This window comes from Gopherus evgoodei, chromosome 1 (genome assembly GCF_007399415.2).
Source record: "Gopherus evgoodei ecotype Sinaloan lineage chromosome 1, rGopEvg1_v1.p, whole genome shotgun sequence".
Classification (NCBI taxonomy): Eukaryota; Metazoa; Chordata; order Testudines; family Testudinidae; genus Gopherus; species Gopherus evgoodei.
Genome location: NC_044322.1, coordinates 280,449,196 through 280,468,999, shown reverse-complemented (window position 1 = coordinate 280,468,999; position 19,804 = coordinate 280,449,196). Strand labels below are relative to the sequence as shown.

Sequence of the window (19,804 nt, the reverse complement as noted above, 5' to 3'; positions counted from 1 at the left end):
ATTTAATAGTCATGTGACAGGTTGGATCACAGAAACCCCCTCTGGGACTGGCACCTGATGTGCCGAGACTACCTCTGAGCCCATTTTTCCCCGACTTCAGTTCCCTGCCTGGTTTGAGTCAGACATGCTAGCCTGCTAGAAACACAGACTGAGGTCTGAACAACATTCCCCAAAGGCTGCAGGCTTAACTGAAAACAGCTTAAGAAGTGTTCCTGTCTCCAACACTCAGGTGCCCAGCTCCCAATGGGATCCAAACTCCAAATAAATCCATTTTACCCTGTATAAAGTTTATATAGGATAAACTCATTAATTGTCTGCCCTCTGTAACACTGAGAGATAGAGATGCACAGCTGTTCCCCCCCCCAAGGTATTAATACATACTCTGGGTTAATTAATCAGTAAAAAGTGATTTTATTAAATACAAAAAGTAGGATTTAAGTGGTTCCAAGTAATAACAGACAGAACAAAGTGAATTACCAAGTAAAATAAAATAAAACAGAACACACAAGTCTAAGCCTAGTACAGTATGAAAACTGAATGCAGATAAAACCTCACCTCAGATGTTTCAATAAGCTTCTATCACAGACGGGACACCTCCTAGTCTGGGCACAATCCTTTCCCCTGGTACAGTCCTTGTTCCAGCTCAGGTGGTAGCTAGGGGATTTCTCATGATTGCAGCCACTTTTGTTCTGTTCCACCTCCTTATATAGCTTTGCCACAAGGTTGGAATCTTTTGTCTCTCTGGGTCCCCACCCCTCCTTCTAAATGGAAAAGTCCCAGGTTTAAGATGGATTTCAATACCAGGTGACATGATCACATGTCACTGTAAGACTTCAAGCCTTCATTCCTCCCAGCCTGACACACAGGAAGGCCTGCAAGCAAACAGAGCCATCCACAGTCAATTTTCATGGTTGATGGGAGCCATCAAGATTCCAAACCTCCATTAATGGCCCACACTTCGCCTAATTACAATAGGCCTTCAGAGTTATAGTTCATATTTCTAGTTTCAGATACAAGAATGATACATTCATACAAATATGATGACCACACTCAGTAAATTATAGGCTTTGTAATGATACCTTACAGGAGACCTTTTGCATAAATCATATTCCAGTTACATTATATTCACACTCATTAGCGTATTTTCATAAAATCATATACAGTGCAACAACACAAGTCATAACCGTGCACTTTGAACGTAGGGACTAACAACAAAATTTTCTGCTATAAACTGGGAATGTATCAGTTAGAAGTGACAGAGGAAGAGAAAGACAGGTGTATTGGTCAACCACAGGGCAATTATGAGCCGTCAATGTGATGCACCTGTGATAAAAGCCAGTGCAACCATAGGATGCATCAGGTGAAATATTTTCAGTAGAGACAGAGAAGAGTTATTACTATTATACAAGGCATCTGGAATACTGAGTGAAATTCTGGTCTCCCATGTTTAATAAAGATGAACTCAGACTAGAACAGGTTGAGAGAAGGGCTACTAGGACGCTCAGAGGAATGGAAAACTTACCTTATGAGAGGAGACTTAAAGAGCGTGGCTTGTTTAGCCTAACCAAAAGAAGGCTGAGGGAAGATATGATTGCTGTCAGGGAGGGAGAGGAGTTATTTAAGTTAAGGGCCAATGTTAGCACAAGAACAAATGGATAGAAACTGCCCATTAACATGTTTAGGCTTGAAATTAGACAAAGATTTCTAACCAACATAGGAGTGAAGCTCAGGAACAGCCTCCCAAGGAGAGTATTGGGGGGCAAAAAACCTAACTTGTTTCAAGACTGAGCTTGATATGTTTATGGAGGAGATGTATGATGAGGTTGCCTCTAATGGCATATGTGACTGCTATCAGCAATATCTCCATGCTGGCCAGAGATTGGACACTAGATGTGCAGGGCTCTGAGTTACTACAGAGAATTCTTTTCCAGAAAAAAAGGGTCTCTGGCTGCTGGATCTTGCCCACTTGCTCAGGGTCTAACTGATCGATATATTTGGGATTGAGAAAGAATTTCCCCCAGGTCAGATTGGCAGAAATCGGGAGGAGGGGGAGGTGCTCATCTTCCTCTGCAACATGGGGCACTGGTCACTTGCTGGTTTGAACTAGAATAAATGGTGAATTCTCTGTAACTTTTAAGTCTTTAAATCAAGTTTTGAGCACTTCAGTAGCTCAGCCAGAGGTATGGGTCTATTTCAGAAAAGGGTGGGTGAGGTTCTGTGGCCTGTGATATGCAGGAGGTCAGACTAGATAATCACAATGGTTCCTTCTGGCCTTAAAATCTGTGAATCTCCTCTCATAAGAGTCCCTCCATGCCTCCAGTCATCCTAGTATCTCTTCTCTGCACCTGACCAGAATTTTTACACTGTATTCCACATGAGATCTAATCAGTGTTTTGTACAGTGGCATTAAGACTTCTCTATCTCTTCTGGAAATGCCTCCTCTGATACATCCTAGGATTCCATTTGCTTTTTCAGAGCCTTGTAACACTCGTGGCTTGTAGTCATCTTGTGATGTATCAACATATCTAGGTCTCTCTCCATCTCTGTCACTTCCAAACGATGAACCCCAGCTTGCAGCAGAAATTCTTATTATAAGACTCTAAATCCATGACTTTGCACTTTGTAATATTGAATTTCATCCCTTTAAGGTCATCAGGATTTTCCCATGTAATATTCTGATCATCTTCTGCATTGGTGATGCCTCTCAACTTAGTATCATCAGTAAATTTAGCACACAGTTATATTTGTGCCAAGGTCAGTGTCATAAACAGATAGCTAAGGGTTAATGTCTCTTTCACCTGGAAAGGAGTAACCTGAAACACCTGACCAGAGGACCAATCAGGAAACAAGACTTTTTCAAATCTGGGTGGAGGGAAGTTTGTGTGTGAGTTCTTTGTCTTCTGCCTGTACTCTCTCGGCTATGAGAGGATTTTTTTCTGCCTCCTGCTTTTCTAATCTTCTGTTTCCCAGTTGTAAGTACAAAAGATAAAATAGTAATTTATAGGGTTTTTATTTTGTATTTACATGTGTGTATTTGCTGGAATGTGTTAAATTGCATTCTTTTGAATAAGGCTGTTTATTCATGTTTCTTTTAAGCAATTGACCCTGTATTTGTCACCTTAATACAGAGAGACCATTTTTATGTATTTTTCTTTCTTTTTACATAAAACTTTCTTTTTAAGACCTGTTGGAGTTTTTCTTTAGTGGGGAACTCCAGGGAATTGAGTCTGTAGCTCACCAGGGAATTGGTGGGAGGAAGAAGTCAGGGGGAAATCTGTGTGTGTTAGATTTACTAGCCTGACTTTGCATTCCCTCTGGGTGAAGAGGGAAGTACTTGTGTTTCCAGGACTGGAAACAGGGAGGGTGGCGTCCCTCTGTTTAGATTCATGGAGCTTGCTTCTGTGTATCTCTCCAGGAACCCAGGGAGGGAACACTTGGAAGGGAGAAGGGAAGGGAAATGGTTTATTCCCCTTTGTTGTGAGACTCAAGGAATTTGGGTCTTGGGGTCCACAGGGAAGGTTTTTGGGTGGACCAGAGTGCCCCAAAACACTCTAATTTTTTGGGTGGTGGCAGCTTTACCAGGTCCAAGCTGGTATCTAAGCTTGGAGGTTTTAATGCTAACCCCCATATTTTGGACGCTAAGGTCCAAATCTGGGAATAGGTTACGATATGGTGTGCAGCATTGTGGGAAAGATAGAATCCAGAAGCCAGTACAAATATTATTTTCTTTTTCTCTGCTAGGGCTTTTAAGCAGAGAGAAACAGTTTGTTTTTAAAAGGAACCAGAGAGAATTTTTTTTCTCTGCTCTCTCTTGCAGTTTCTGGCTTGCATATTAAGCAAGGAACCATTAAGGAACTATTATAGGTCTTTTGTCACACAATAGCACTCCCATTAGGAGTCAAATACCAGCACTATACACATGCAAATAAAGTGGTTTTTCTGGTTTACTTTACATTTAAACGATTAGCTAGAGGAAGAAAGGGAAAAAGGCACTGTTGCTAGGCAGACCCCAGGAGGCAACAGAGAACCTGCAGTTCAGAAGATAAACACCGGAGGGCACCCCAACACAAGCAAACAGGAACCATGCCTAACAAGACAAAAATGGAGGCCGAAGAACAAATCAAAGACGCAGAGCACAGGCGAGAGTTGGAAAAAAAATACAGGAACTAGAAATAAAACAAAAAGAGATGGAACTAAGAGAAAGAGAGGCAGCCTACAAAAGAGAGGAAGCAGCCAAAGATGAAGACCACCAAAAACAGCTGGAATTAAAAGAGAAAGAGTGGGAACTCCAGAGGGACGCCCACCAACAGGCCATGGAATTAGAAAAGGCTAAGCAACAACACCCAGCCAATCCTAACAACCCTTCGCCAGTACTTGTTCCACAGCACAGGAAATTTCCCACCTACAAGGCAGGTGATGACACTGAGGCCTTCTTGGAAAATTTTGAAAGAGCCTGTCTTGGGTACAGCATCCCTGAAGACCAGTACATGGTAGAATTGAGGCCACAGCTCAGTGGACCTTTAGCAGAGGTGGCGGCTGAAATGCCTAAGGAGCAAATGAACGACTATAAACTTTTTCAAACCAAGGCCAGATACAGAATGGGGATAACCCCGGATCATGTCCGTCGGCGTTCCAGAACCCAAAAGTGGAAACCAGATGTGTCATTTCCCAAACACGCCTACTACGTTGGGAAAAATTATGAGGCCTGGATATCAGGACACAGTGTTAAATCCTTGGAAGAACTGCACCTCCTCATACAAATGGAGCAGTTCTTGGATGGTGTTCCTGAGGACATAACACAGTACATACAAGATGGAAAACCCAAAAATCTCACCGAGGCAGGGGAGATTGGAGCCAGATGGATGGAAGTAGCAGAAAGCAAGAAAGCTACTGTCAAGGGGAACGAATACCCCAGGGGGCACACCGACCATAAACCCTACAACCGAGGACAGCCAAAGACCCCACATATAACCCCAGTAAAGCCACAGATGCCCTATTCTTCCATCTCACCAGTCTCCAGTAACCCACCTCGACCCAGTGACCCGTCAGATGGAAGATGGTTTAAGTGTAATGAACTGGGACATATCAAGGCCAACTGCCCAAAGACTGCCAACCGAGTGCAGTTCATTACACCACCATCACACCAAAGATCCCCAGGCCCAGATGCCTCTCAAATACCCTTGGAGCGAAGGGAAAATTTGAGAGTGGGTGGAAAGAAGGTTACTGCGTGGAGAGACACGGGGGCACAAGTGTCAGCTATCCACCAATCCTTCGTAGACCCCAAATTCATCAACCCAAAGGCCAAAGTGACAATTTACCCCTTCATGTCACAAGCTGTAGACTTGCCTACAGCTGAACTGCCTGTCCAGTACAAAGGCTGGTCAGGAATGTGGACTTTTGCAGTCTATGACAACTATCCCATCCCCATGCTACTGGGGGAAGATTTGGCCAACCAGGTGAAGCGGGCCAAGAGAGTGGGAATGGTTACACGTAGCCAAACCAGGCAAGCTTCCAGACCCATTTCTGTTCCTGAGCCGTCCACAGACCCCCCGTCTGTGTTACCAGAGACCCAGACAGAGGTAGTGGACCCGGATTCCATGCCAACCACTGAAACAGCCACAGCACCTCCAGTCCCAGGCCCGGAACTGGAACAGCAACCAGCACCAGCAATTGCAACCACATCTTCAAACTCAACGCCAGAGGGCACCAGCGAGCCAAAATTGGCAGAAGCAACAGACAGCCATCATACCCAAAAGGCTCAGCCAGAGCCTGAAATACCCCCTGGTGCACCAGCGGAGAGCGGTTCACCAGCAACGGAAACAACCCCATCACCTACATCGCTTCCAGAGGGACCAAGCCCAAGTCCCCAGTCTGAGGAAGAACTGGTGACCCCAGCCTCAAGGGAACAGTTCCAGACTGAGCAGGAAGCAGATGACAACCTTCAGAAAGCATGGGCGGCAGCACGGAGCACCCCACCGCCTCTCAGCTCTTCTAATCGATCCCGCTTTATTATAGACCAAGGACTTTTATACAAGGAGATTCTTTCTGGTGGACACCAGGAAGAATGGCAGCTGCAAAAACAGTTGGTGGTTCCAACTAAGTACCGGGGGAAGCTCTAAAGCTTAGCCCATGATCATCCCAGTGGCCATGCTGGGGTGAACAGAACCAAGGACCGGTTGGGGAAGTCCTTCCACTGGGAGGGGATGGGCAAGGACATTGCCAAGTATGTCTGGTCTTGTGAGGTATGCCAAAGAGTGGGAAAGCCCCAAGACCAGGTCAAGGCCCGTCTCCAGCCACTCCCCATAATTGAGGTCCCATTTCAGCGAGTAGCTGTGGATATTCTGGGTCCTTTCCCAAAAAAGATGCCCAGAGGAAAGCAGTACGTACTGACTTTCGTGGACTTTGCTACCCGATGGCCGGAAGCAGTAGCTCTAGGCAACACCAGGGCTAACAGTGTGTGTCACGCCCTAACAGACATTTTTGCCAGGGTAGGTTGGCCCTCCGACATCCTTACAGATTCAGGATCTAATTTCCTGGCAGGCACCATGAAAGAACTGTGGGAAACTCATGGGGTGAACCACTTGGTTGCCACCCCGTACCACCATCAAACCAATGGCCTGGTGGAAAGGTTTAATGGAACTTTGGGGGCCATGATATGTAAATTTGTCAACAAACACTCCAATAATTGGGACCTAATGTTGCAGCAGTTGCTGTTTGCCTACAGGGCTGTACCACATCCCAGTTTAGGGTTTTCACCGTTTGAACTTGTGTATAGTCACAAGGTTAAGGGGCCATTACAGTTGGTGAAGCAGCAATGGGAGGGGTTTACGCCTTCTCCAGGAATTAACATTCTGGACTTTGTAAGCAACCTACAAAACACCCTCCGACACTCTTTAGCCCTTTCTAAAGAAAACCTAAAGGATGCTCAGGAAGAGCAAAAGGCCTGGTATGACAAACATACCAGAGAACGTTCCTTCAAGGTAGGAGACCAGGTTATGGTCTTGAAGGCGCAACAGGCCCATAAGATGAAAGCATCATGGGAAGGGCCATTCACGGTCCAAGAGCGCCTGGGAACTGTGAACTACCTCATAGCATTTCCCAATTCCTCACTAAAGCCCAGAGTGTACCATGTTAATTCTCTCAAGCCTTTCTATTCCAGAGACTTACAGATTTGTCAGTTTACAGTCCAGGGAGATGATGCTGAGTGGCCTGACGGTGTCTACTATGAAGGGAAAAAAGACGGTGGTGTGGAAGAGGTGAACCTCTCAACCACCCTGGAACATGTGCAGCGGCGACAAATCAAGGAGCTGTGCACTAGCTTTGCCCCATTGTTCTCAGCCACCCCAGGATGGACTGAACGGGCATACCACTCCATTGACACAGGTAATGCTCACCCCATTAGAACCCCACCCTACCGGGTGTCTCCTCATGCCCAAGCTGCTATAGAACGGGAGATCCAGAACATGCTACAGATGGGTATAAGCCGCTTATCTACCAGTGTATGGGCATCTCCAGTGGTTCTGGTACCCAAACCAGATGGGGAAATATGCTTTTGCGTGGATTACCGTAAGCTCAGTGAAGTAACTCGTCCGGACAACTATCCAATGCCATGCACCGATGAGCTATTGGAGAAGTTGGGACGTGCCCAGTTCATCTCTACAATAGACTTAACCAAGGGGTACTGGCAAGTACCGCTAGATGAACCTGCCAAGGAAAGGTCAGCATTCGTCACCCATGCGGGGGTGTATGAATTTAATGTCCTTCCTTTCGGCCTTCGAAATGCACCCGCCACCTTCCAGAGGCTGGTAGATGGTCTACTAGCAGGACTGGGACAATACGCAGTTGCCTACCTCGATGATGTGGCCATTTTTTCAGACTCCTGGCCCGAACACCTACTACACCTGGAAAAGGTCTTTGAGCGCATCAGGCAGGCCGGACTAACTGTTAAAACCAAAAAGTGTCAAATAGGCCAAAACAGAGTGACTTACCTGGGGCACCAGGTGGGTCGAGGAACCATAAACCTCCTACAGGCCAAGGTGGATGTTATCCAAAAATGGCCTGTCCCAAGGTCAAAGAAACAGGTCCAATCCTTCTTAGGCTTGGCCGGGTACTACAGGCGATTTGTACCACACTACAGCCAAATCGCTGCCCCACTGACCGACCTGACCAAAAAGACCCAGCCAAATGCAGTTAAGTGGACTGATGAGTGTCAAAAGGCCTTTACCCAACTTAAGGCAACGCTCATGTCTGACCCTGTGCTCAGGGCCCCGGACTTTGACAAGCCATTCCTCGTAACCACGGATGCATCTGAGCGTGGTATAGGAGCAGTTCTCATGCAGGAAGCAACGGATCACAACTTCCATCCTGTCGTGTTTCTCAGCAAGAAACTGTCTGAGAGGGAAAGTCACTGATCAGTCAGTGAAAAGGAATGCTATGCCATTGTGTACGCCCTGGAAAAGCTACGCCCATACATTTGGGGACGACGGTTCCAGCTACAAACTGACCATGCTGCGCTAAAGTGGCTTCATACTGCCAAGGGGAACAACAAGAAACTTCTTCGTTGGAGTTTAGCTCTCCAAAATTTTGATTTTGAAATTCAGCACATCTCAGGAGCTTCTAACAAAGTAGCTGATGCACTCTCCCATGAGAGTTTCCCAGAATCCAGTAATTAAAAAGTTTTCTTAAAATGTAAAAGTCTGTTGGTTATATACTTAGTAGTATATGTAAAAAGGTGCATGTGTTGTATTAATCTGTTTATTTTAAAGTTCTAGGAGGAAATCGCCGCCAGTGAGCTTCCCCACTGTCTGCAATTTGGGGGGCGTGTCATAAACAGATAGCTAAGGGTTAATGTCTCTTTCACCTGGAAAGGAGTAACCTGAAACACCTGACCAGAGGACCAATCAGGAAACAAGACTTTTTCAAACCTGGGTGGAGGGAAGTTTGTGTGTGAGTTCTTTGTCTTCTGCCTGTACTCTCTCGGCTATGAGAGGATTTTTTTCTGCCTCCTGCTTTTCTAATCTGTTTCCCAGTTGTAAGTACAAAAGATAAAATAGTAATTTATAGGGTTTTTATTTTGTATTTACATGTGTGTATTTGCTGGAATGTGTTAAATTGTATTCTTTTGAATAAGGCTGTTTATTCATATTTCTTTTAAGCAATTGACCCTGTATTTGTCACCTTAATGCAGAGAGACCATTTTTATGTATTTTTCTTTCTTTTTACATAAAGCTTTCTTTTTAAGACCTGTTGGAGTTTTTCTTTAGTGGGGAACTCCAGGGAATTGAGTCTGTAGCTCACCAGGGAATTGGTGGGAGGAAGAAGTCAGGGGGAAATCTGTGTGTGTTAGATTTACTAGCCTGACTTTGCATTCCTTCTGGGTGAAGAGGGAAGTACTTGTGTTTCCAGGACTGGAAACAGGGAGGGTGGCGTCCCTCTGTTTAGATTCACGGAGCTTGCTTCTGTGTATCTCTCCAGGAACCCAGGGAGGGAACACCTGGAAGGGAGAAGGGAAGGGAAATGGTTTATTCCCCTTTGTTGTGAGACTCAAGGAATTTGGATCTTGGGGTCCCCAGGGAAGGCTTTTGGGTGGACCAGAGTGCCCCAAAACACTCTAATTTTTTGGGTGGTGGCAGCTTTACCAGGTCGAAGCTGGTAACTAAGCTTGGAGGTTTTAATGCTAGCCCCCATATTTTGGACGCTAAGGTCCAAATCTGGGAATAGGTTATGACAGTCAGTAATAAAAAATATTGAATAAAGTTGGTCCCAAGACTGATCTTGAGGAGCTTCACTAGTAATCTCCCTCTTCACCTTTCAGCACAACCTGTTGCCTTCTCCACTTTAGCCAGTTCCTTATCTACCTTACACCTTCTTGTACCAATCCCCATCTTCTCCAATTTAGCTAGTAATTTCCCATGTAGTAGAGTGTCAGATGTTTTACTTCAGTCCAAGTAGATTAGATCTACTGCATTTCCCTTATCTAATAAATCAGTTATTTTCTCAAAGAAGGAAGTCAGGTTAGCCTAGCATAATTTACCTTTGGTAAACCCATGTTGCATTACATCCCCATTACCATTTACCTCCATGAACTTAATTATTCTTTCCTTCACAATTTGCTCTAAAACCTTGCATACTACTGAGGTCAGACTAACAGGTCTGTAATTGCCCAGATCACTTCTTCCCTCCCCCCTTTCTTAAATATAAGTACAGTGTTAGCTATTGTCCATATGGTATTGCCCACGAATAGATAGATTTATTAAATATCCTTGCTACTGGACTAGCAATTTCATGTGCCAGTTCCTTCAGTATTCTGGGATGGAAATGATACAGTACACCCCCACCCCCAGTTTGAGCACATTAAGCTCTTTAAATTTTCCTTCCAAGTCACATGTGGTAATTTCCATTTCTATATACTCATTTTCATCAGCCGTGTTGTAGTCATGCCTGTGTTCCATATTATCATCTTTACTGAAAACAAAGGCAACACATTCATTTAGATTTTCGGCTATACCTAGATTATGTATAATCCCCTTCCTATCCACACTGCATAGAGTCCCAGCCTCATCCTTCCTTATTTTCTTTGTATTTATATAACTAAAAATCCTCTTGTTATTTACTTTCCTTGACATGAGATAATTCAGCTTGACTTTTAGCTACTGTCATTTTATTTCTACATTTTTTAAGCCTCCAAAATGTAGCTTTCCTTGCTGATCAATCCCTTCTTCCATTCACTGTAGGTCTTTTGCTTACTCCTAATAAACTCTTTGAGGTGTTTATTCGTCAAGCTGGGTCGAGCTTTTCCCTACAAGTGTTTCCCCTTGTTTGAGATGCAAATTGGAGATTGTTTTTGTATAGTTGATTAAAAAAAATTCCAAGCCTCAAACCTAAATAAAGCTATTGTGACAGACAGGGCCATCCTTAGGATTTATGGGGCCCTACGCAGTATTATTAAACTGGTGCCCCTGTCCCGGATGGCAGCCCAAGCTCACAGCCTGGTGGGGGAGGGGGAGGAAGGACTTGACAGCAAAGGATAATGAGATGCCCGGCCTGCCTCATGGTGGCGGAGAGGCTACGTCTACACTACAGCATAAAATCGAAATAACTAAAACCGGTTTTATAAAACCGATATTATAAAATCGATTTTATGCATCCACACTAGGGCACATTAATTCGGTGGTTTGTGTCCATGGTCCGAGGCTAGCGTCGATTTCTGGAGCAGTGCACTGTGGGTAGCTACTGTAAAATGATGAGGCCAATAACTTCGATTTCTGTCCCCACTAACCCTAAATCGATATAGTAATATCGATTTTAGCATTACTCCTCTCGTTGGGGAGGAGTACAGAAATCGATTTTAAGAGCCCTTAAAATCGATTTAAAGTGTGTTGTAGTTTGGACGGGTACAGTGTTAATATAGCGTTAAATCGATTTAATGCTGTTTAAATCGATTTAACTGCGTAGTGTGGACCAGGCCAGAGTCACAGTTCCCCGCAGAGACTTCCATGCCCTCTCCCTCATGCAGAATGGACATGAAGAAAGTACCTAATTAAAAGCACTAAAATTTGGGAATAAAAAATGTCAGTCACAGGTTTTTTGATATGCTCTGAAGTTTGTCAGAGATTTATTTGCAAAAACTTCATAGTAAGGGTGAGTCAGCTGTCCTGCTGAATACAACATTACATATAATGGAATACATGATGCCGCTCTTCTCTGTTTTACATTTTCTTATTCAGTATTTCTAAATTGAATTTATATTTTAAATGTACTCAAATCTTAAGCCAGCATTCCAGATTATTACATATTTAACTCACTGAAACAAAGACATTCTTTTAAATTAATCAGAGAGGTTTAGTGTGTTCATTACAATGTTCATTGCTTTTAGAAAAAGGGAACAGTAATTTACTTTGTGTGATCTCCATAACAAGAGACATGGTTATGAAATTTCACCAACTTTAAAAAAATATGTTTCCAAAGATTTTAGGTATAACAAGGATTTTGTCTTACTAAGGTACTGATTTTGCTGGCGGGCTCTTTTAAAACTAGTTCGTCAGATAGTCAGAAGTAAAGAAAGGGAAACTTTGTCCAGCTATCTGGAAGGGAAGGACTGTTGTCCCTTTAAGGGCTCTCTTCAGTGGGAAATGGGGGGAGAGGTGGTGAAGGGATGGACAGGAAGACTTGGAAGCGCTTTTTTTTTTAACTATAGTAATTAAAATGTGTATTTTAGATAAGGGAGGTCTTTTGAAAGATTTATTTAAAAAACTGTATGTCTGAAGATCCACGCATTTAAGGCTAAAGATGATTGTGCATCTAAAACTCTATGCAAGCATTTTTTAGAAATGTGATTTTATAATCTTCACCAGCTCACTAATGAAATATTTTTAAAGCAAATTTTAAACTAAGGTCCTGTAGACTGACATGTTCTGTGTAAATATTACATTAACGCACAACTGTTTTTGTCAGTAAAGTCAGAAACTGACAGTATAAAAATTTATTTGGGCATAAGCTTTCATGGACATCAGATGAAATAGGTTCTAGTCCACAAAAGCTTATGCCCAAATAATTTGTTAGTCTTTGAGGTGACACAAGGACTCGTCCTTGTTTTTGCTGATACAGACTAACAGGACTACCACTCTGAAACCTGTCAGTATATACCTTGGGGTTGGCAAATGCCTGTTAAATGGCTTTATTACCCCTTGAATGTCTCTTTAACAGTTTCAATGTTGTGCTAATAGGTCTGGCAGGCTGGAGGTTTTTTCACTTTTAACTACTAGATTCCCTCCCAAGGAAGACTCACCAGACTAGAGCAGCCATCTGTGGGAGGCTGCAGGAAGGGTCAGAACAAGGATAGGAAAACAAGTGGGTGGACACTAAGACCCAGTGGTGCCCCAAATTTTCAGGTGCCCTACGCAGCTGCCTATGTTGCCTATGCCTAAGGACGGCCCTGGTGACAGACCCACACCAGCGAGGTACAGGAGTCTGGTAGAAGGCAAATATACTGGTCACTAGATGAACAATTTTCTGTTCCCTGAGTGACCAGAGCAGGGGCTGCCCTAGAGCAATCAGGAACCTGCTAGAACCAATTAAGACAGACAAGCTAATCAAGACACCTGGAGCCAATTAAGAACTTTCTAGAATTAATTAAGGCAGGCAGGCTAGTCAGGACACCTGGTTTAAAAAGGACCTCCCATTGTTAGTAAGGGGGGCGTGCAAGGAGCAGGGAGTGAGAAGATGGGCTGCTGGAGGAGTGAAGAGTTCAAGCATGATCATGCTTCAGGAGGAAGATCTTGTTGTGAGGATAAAAACGGTGCTGGGGGAAGGCCATGGTGAAGTAGCCCAGGGAGTTGTAGCTGTCACACAGCTGATACAGGGAACATTGTAGACAGCTGCTATCCACAGGGCTCTGGGCTGGAACCTGGTGTAGAGGGTGGACCCGGGTTCTCCCCGTCCCCCCAACTTCTGATCAGACACAGGAGGAGTTGATCTGATCTGTGAGAAACATGAGAAGGGAAGGTCTAAACTGAAAGGGATCTGGCCTTTCCCTGACCCACTAGGTGGGACACAGAGACTGTGGGGATTGTTCTCTGTTTCCCCCATGCTAGCCAGTAATGAGGATAACTGAGTGGACGGCAGGTTTGAGCCACTAAGAAGAGTGGCCAAACTGAGGGCTTCTGTGAATCCCTGAGGCAAGCAAATCTGCCTCTAAGCGCAGGACGCACCAAGGTAGAGGAGGAACTTTGTCAAACTATATACTCATATTATATCATTCACAACAAGTTTCAACAGTTGGAAGTGTAGGGTCTACAGTAACGATGCCATATATACACAAAAAGAACAGGAGTACTTTTGGCACCTTAGAGACTAACAAATTTATTTCAGCATAAGCTTTTGTGGGCTAAATCCCACTTCTTCAGATGTTAGTCTCTAAGGTGCCACAAGTACTCCTTTCTTTTTGCAGATACAGACTAACACAGCTGCTACTCTGAAAGATGCCATATATATTGATGTTAGTCGCTGAAGGTTCAATTTAAAGTTAAGCATTATTTTCTTCCCATCCTACTCCTCACCTGAACAGGAATAACAATTACCATTTTAACATTAAAACAACAGGTTATTCTTTATGGTTAATTTTACTGTCCATTCTTCAATGTTTTCATATAATCCTGCAAAAATGTGTTCTTACCCATCTGACTTAAACTGCTTTTATGAAAGTAGCTCTTTAGAGTGGGTGAACTTTCTGTAATGTAAGATGGCATATCATTACTGAGTTCCCAGCAATGAAGAGCTAATTGTGCCACTGAATAAACTACACCTCTACCCCGATGTAACGCAGTCATGGGGAGCCAAAAATCTCTACCACGTTATAGGTGAAACACCGTTATATTGGGGTAGCAGTGACCGGGCTGCAGCGGTGATTCAAAGAGCCTGGGGCTCCAGCTGCAGGGAGCCCAGGCCCTTTAAATCACTGGCGGAGCCCCACTGCTGCAGCCCCGGGGTAATGGCAGCAGGGTTCCGGCGGTGATTTAAAGGGCCCGGGCTCCCTGCAACAGCCAGAGCCCTGGACTCTTTAAAGCACCGCCGGAACCCCGCTGCTACCGCGCTATATGCGAACCCATGTTATATCGGGTTGCGTTATAGTGGGGTAGAGGTGTATGTCTATATGGTATGTGATCTTTATATCAGCCATCATGTATCAAAAATTATTTTACTCAGTCTGCTCTTCTTTTGATATAATTAGTATTACACTGTCCTAGAATAATCAGCTCCAGAGACCACTGTTATGTTCATGATGGGTGCAAGCAACATAATCATGTATTAGTTTCACTGTTGTAGACAGCTAACAAGCATAAAATTGTTTGATTTTTTTTTATCAGCTCAAAGCTTCATTGATTTTTATAACAACATTTTAGAAGAGTTAATCATTCAGTAGGTTGTATGCATTATTTTAAAAAAATTGTTCCTGTAATTTGATACTTAAACCTTAGCGTTTTTTTTCACTACAAATAGGTAGATGACTTATTGAAAGGATCATTATTATATTCAGGATCTCATCACTTATGCATGTCTGTATAACTTTTTTAATCAATTGAAGCTTTTTTCTCCTCTGTTGAACAAAGAATCCAAACAAATTACGTCAAAATTTCAAAAAATGCTCAAATAAAATTGTGTACCTTTTTTGAATTTTTCATGCTTACATTTTATATCACTCTGTAACCGTATGTAGGACAAGAAGTATGTAAGACAGTAGTTTGTTGTTTACAGGATTTTGAGAAAGTTGAGTTGATAAATACCAATGTCTGTAGTCCAGCAACCCTCCAGTCTGACAGGCAGAGCTGTGTCATTGTTCTTCTGAAAGGTTCAATGTGATGTAAACAACAACAGATGATGTTATACAATTAAAAACAAAATATGCCACACAGTCCTGTGTGGTACATTAGAAATATAGACTATAAAAAGAAATTTCTATAAATCCTTTATTAAACTGTACAACATAGACCAGATATTGCAAAATCATAAAAATATCAGAAACTAAATCCCTATTCCCAGGCCCATATTAGAATATTCTTGTGATTTTGTTGCATCTCCATGTTAATATGTGTATATGTGTATAAAAAAGGTTTATTCAGGCATTGAGCGTTCAAAAGTGTCTTAGTCAGAGCCTTGTATTGTGGATGGTGATGAGTTCATGGACACAGCCAGAGCACCAAGAGATACTGAGGAACCATGTATAGTGTGGGGTACCCACAGGGACAAAGTCTGCTTTATTTTGCCAAGAAAACATTGTGGGTATGTCATGGGTGCTTATTGTGCCAGGGTGTTTTTATCCTTTGGATCTGCATGGCCAAGGATCCAATATCAGACCATTTTTTGTGGCCAAGCAGTGAAGTCACTACTGTAGTTGTTAACATATATGGAAGTGGATTGAGTATCTCAGCATTGGATTTCCACATGATCAGCATGTCAAATAATTTTTAGCAAGAAGGACAAACCATCAGGAGCTTGGAAGTACAGATTTTAATTACTTCACTTTTAAAAACTCTTCAGTTTATTCATGACAAAAAAAATCTCACCGTATGAACTCTTAAAAAAGCTCAACTGAGCAAAATGGGCATGACTTCTTTTAAAGCTGCATATTTACTTGAATAACTATATAAAAGTAGTATATTTATACAGCAGTGGATGTTATAATGGGACTAAAAAGACAGTGAAGATTGTAGATAGTGTTGCAGTGGTTTTCAATCATTTTACATTTGTGGACCCTTAAAAAAATTTTAAATGATGGTGTGGACCCCTTTGGAGATCTTAAGCATAGTCTGGGGACCCCCAGGGGTCCACCCACTCCAGGTGGAAAACCACTGGTCTAAAACTAACTGCTAGCCAAGTTAATTTTATATTGGGGAAAAAAATAATAAATCTTTATTTTGGTTTATATTTGTTTTTCAGATGTCTCTAGAAATTCTTGGAGCCCCACATAAGATGTCCACAGTGAGAATAGCCTCCACTGTTTCTTTTTGCACAGACACAGACATTCAGCTAGACAACAGGGCAACGATTGCTCCAAACAAGGAACTTTGCATTCAGTGGTACATTCCATCTCTGGAGAAATCAACAAAAGATATGGAGACTATGGTATAATTTCAAAATGAAAGAGTTGCATTGGAGCTTTTTATTAAAAATAACAAAGTGCATTTAAGTGCAGTACTTGAAACTTGTATAAATCATATATACATACAGTGCATGATGCCAAACACGTGTAATTGCCTGTGTATGCAACAAAAAATCTTAATCTATTTCTTAGCAATAGATGATCAACTACAAAAGAAAATTAATTCAGCTAGGATTAAGGTTTACCTCCTAACTCATCTTGTTGGTATTACTCCATAGACTGGGTGATTGTGCTTGCTATGTGGACCATAATACTTTGATATAATAAAATGACTGACACACACACTGGGGCAAGGAAGAAGCTTCAATAGTATCATGTCCCCTAATCCACATTCAATAGAAGCCCTCTGTTCAGTTTGCATGAGGTGAAGACTTTGTGGGTTTTGGAATGTGTGGTTGAATGGGGTTAGGAAGTAGGGGTGCATTTGGGGTGGTCATGCCCTGTGAGAATCTTTCAGACCCACAGAAATTATTTACTTACTTAGTGGTAAAACCTACAATAATCTGGATGCTGTACAAAAAAAAATATAGAAAGAAACAACTCCTGCCCCCAAAGAGTTGACAATCTAAGGTCCTGAATCTGCAAACACTTTTTCCATAGGGGCTTAACTTTATTCACATGAATAGTCCCACTGAAGTCAACAGAGATATTAGTTTGTATATTGTTATTGAAATACTTTATGTCTGAAATACTAGTACTGGCTTATACCTTACATATTCCCATTTCTTTACAGGTTTTGCTGCTTTATGCTTACAATACAAAGTATGTCAAGATTGTCAGCATCAAGACTTTCAATTCAGCCAATGTGTTTTCTGGTCACTTGTGGATTCCACTGACTAGGTAATTAATCACAGACCTTGTTATATTACTACATGCTATAACATGTGTAATGTCTACTGTATGCATAATTTGTGTCTTGATCAAGTGACTGCTCAGAAATATAGCTTAATATTTGAAGGCTATAATAATAAGGGTGGAGATCAGTTGTGTAGGGTGCTACAAGGGGTAATAGCTAGGAGTAATGAGATAAAATTGGGTAAAATAAATTTTAGGCTGAATATCAGTACACTTTGAGATATATCAAAGTGTGGATAGACTCCCAAGGAAAGTAATAGAAGCAGTATTGTTTGAGTGATGCAGAATTGGACTGGCGGAAGCACTGGAGAACATTGTGAAGGGAATAGTCTTGTAGGTGAAAGGTATCACTGCCCATCAAAATTCAGAAACTTCCTAATTTTGTTATACAAACTATAGCAATATTTTATGTATTATTTCAAATCCAGCCCAGATCATCAAATTGTTAAATTAAATTGATGTGTTTTGGCATACAAAACACACAACATAGCAACAAAGGCAACAGAATGACAATGGCACAAAGGAGAAAATATTATTTTTGAAGTATGTTTCTTCTTACCATTTCTGTTGTGGTTCTTTTAAATCACAAAGTGCCTAGTACTGCATTCCTTCACATCTCATATTTCCATTGTCTTCAGTGAAAGTTTGGCTTGTGCAAAACTGCAGGATCAGGCTTGAAAAGAAAGAAACCATCATAGTAAAACTGTGTGAGAAACAACTCAATTCAATTTGTTTATGTATGGAAATAAAAGTACCATTAAAGCATTGCCAAATGTATAGTTGCATTTTGTAACAGATACAACATTATTCTTTTTTAGAATTATTTCCTTACATGAAAAATTGTCTAATGTGAAACAGCAAATTGAAATTTTGGTGCAGTCATCTACAAGTTTTCCTTTACAAGAACAAAGTGAAAGACAGAGACGAATGCCTTCAACAAAGTCCAAAATTAATCTTGCAAAGGTGGAACTGGATGAAAAAATAGAAGTAAGTGAGGATAAATTATGCTCAGGATTCTAAATACATCTGATAGTGTGATGTGTTAGATGTTTATTTTTGGAGGAAATGGGAATGTTGGAAGAAAAGACAAAAACTGAGACCTCCTTCAATTACATCAATGAAGGTTGAAACATTTTCACCCACCTCACCTAATCTTTTAAGTTTGTAACTTTTTTCCTTTCTTGTCAGGTGTGCCTGGCACTTTAAAAATATAAAATATGCTCAGCTTCCCTGAAAATAAAGGCCACATTCTCATATGTCTAAATACGACTGTAAGCACCTAACTTTTTTAGTGATCTGTATTTGAAAATGTTGGCCATGGAATTATACTAATATGAAGATCAATACAAAAGCTCTTTTGACAAAATAGCATATACATCTTCAGTGCAGAGTGGGCAGTGTTTCGATTCTAAAAAGAGAACCTTCCAATAACTGAGTAGGGCTAAAACTGGCAAGGAATTTCTTTTCATTTTCTCTATCCCACCATGCTCTTTTATTAGCAAGGCTGAATATGTCTCTGTGACATAAATAAATGAATACAAAAGAGGCAATTTCAGAATTTCCATGTGGTCTCTTTGAGATAATGTCAATGGAATAGAATATTGCTGCAGCGTAACTGCTGCTTGATAAATGCCGAAGAAAAGTAGGCGTTTATTTTCAAAGTGGGAGACATTTATCATGTGACAGTGTTCTCTCTATATCTATTATATGAAATGATTAATGATGTAGATGCTGTCATTTTGCTTGATGAGTGCTGTGAAGCAGTAACAATTGCTCACTGTGCCATTATTGAAAAGCTGTATTCTGACTGGCTTGGAGAACAAATGATATTTCAGCCAATCACAGAATACAGTGTTTTTAGAAGGTAGACAGAGCTGTCCTTCAGTGACTGCTTCTGATTAGCTGAAGGTTTTTGTTCAAACTTTCATTAGTAAATAAGTCAGTGATCTGAAAACCACAGTCTGGAATGCTGATTGGTTGTGGCATTTCTTTTGTATGTTACATGTACACAAATATCTTTTTGCCTATCTGCTTAACTCTGTCTTCCATAAATGTGTGGCAGAAGTACACTTACTGGGGGCTCATTCCCAGAGCTGTTCCATCCATAGGATGGACAGGAGCAACAGCTCTGTGGTTTGTGGGGCCCTGTGCTTTCGGATGTGGGATCCAGGGTGGCCTGGGGGGTTAGCAGAGGGCCTGGCGCCAGCAGCAATGAGCAACCTGGCGCCAGCCTGCCCTGTTCCGCTCCACCTCCCGGCGTTGTTTGGGGGAGGGGGCGGAAGCCAGAAAGAG

General features: G+C 42.0%; 1 protein-coding gene across 1 annotated transcript in view; it reads left to right on the top strand.

The window, feature by feature from the left end:
- The window catches only part of CFAP54 (cilia and flagella associated protein 54), a 226,138-nt gene that overhangs the window by 195,262 nt on the left and 11,072 nt on the right, over positions 1 to 19,804 (top strand). The window contains 3 exon segments of the mRNA XM_030548506.1: positions 16,435 to 16,620; positions 17,391 to 17,497; positions 18,331 to 18,499. Of these exon segments, the coding sequence (XP_030404366.1) occupies positions 16,435 to 16,620; positions 17,391 to 17,497; positions 18,331 to 18,499 (462 nt within the window).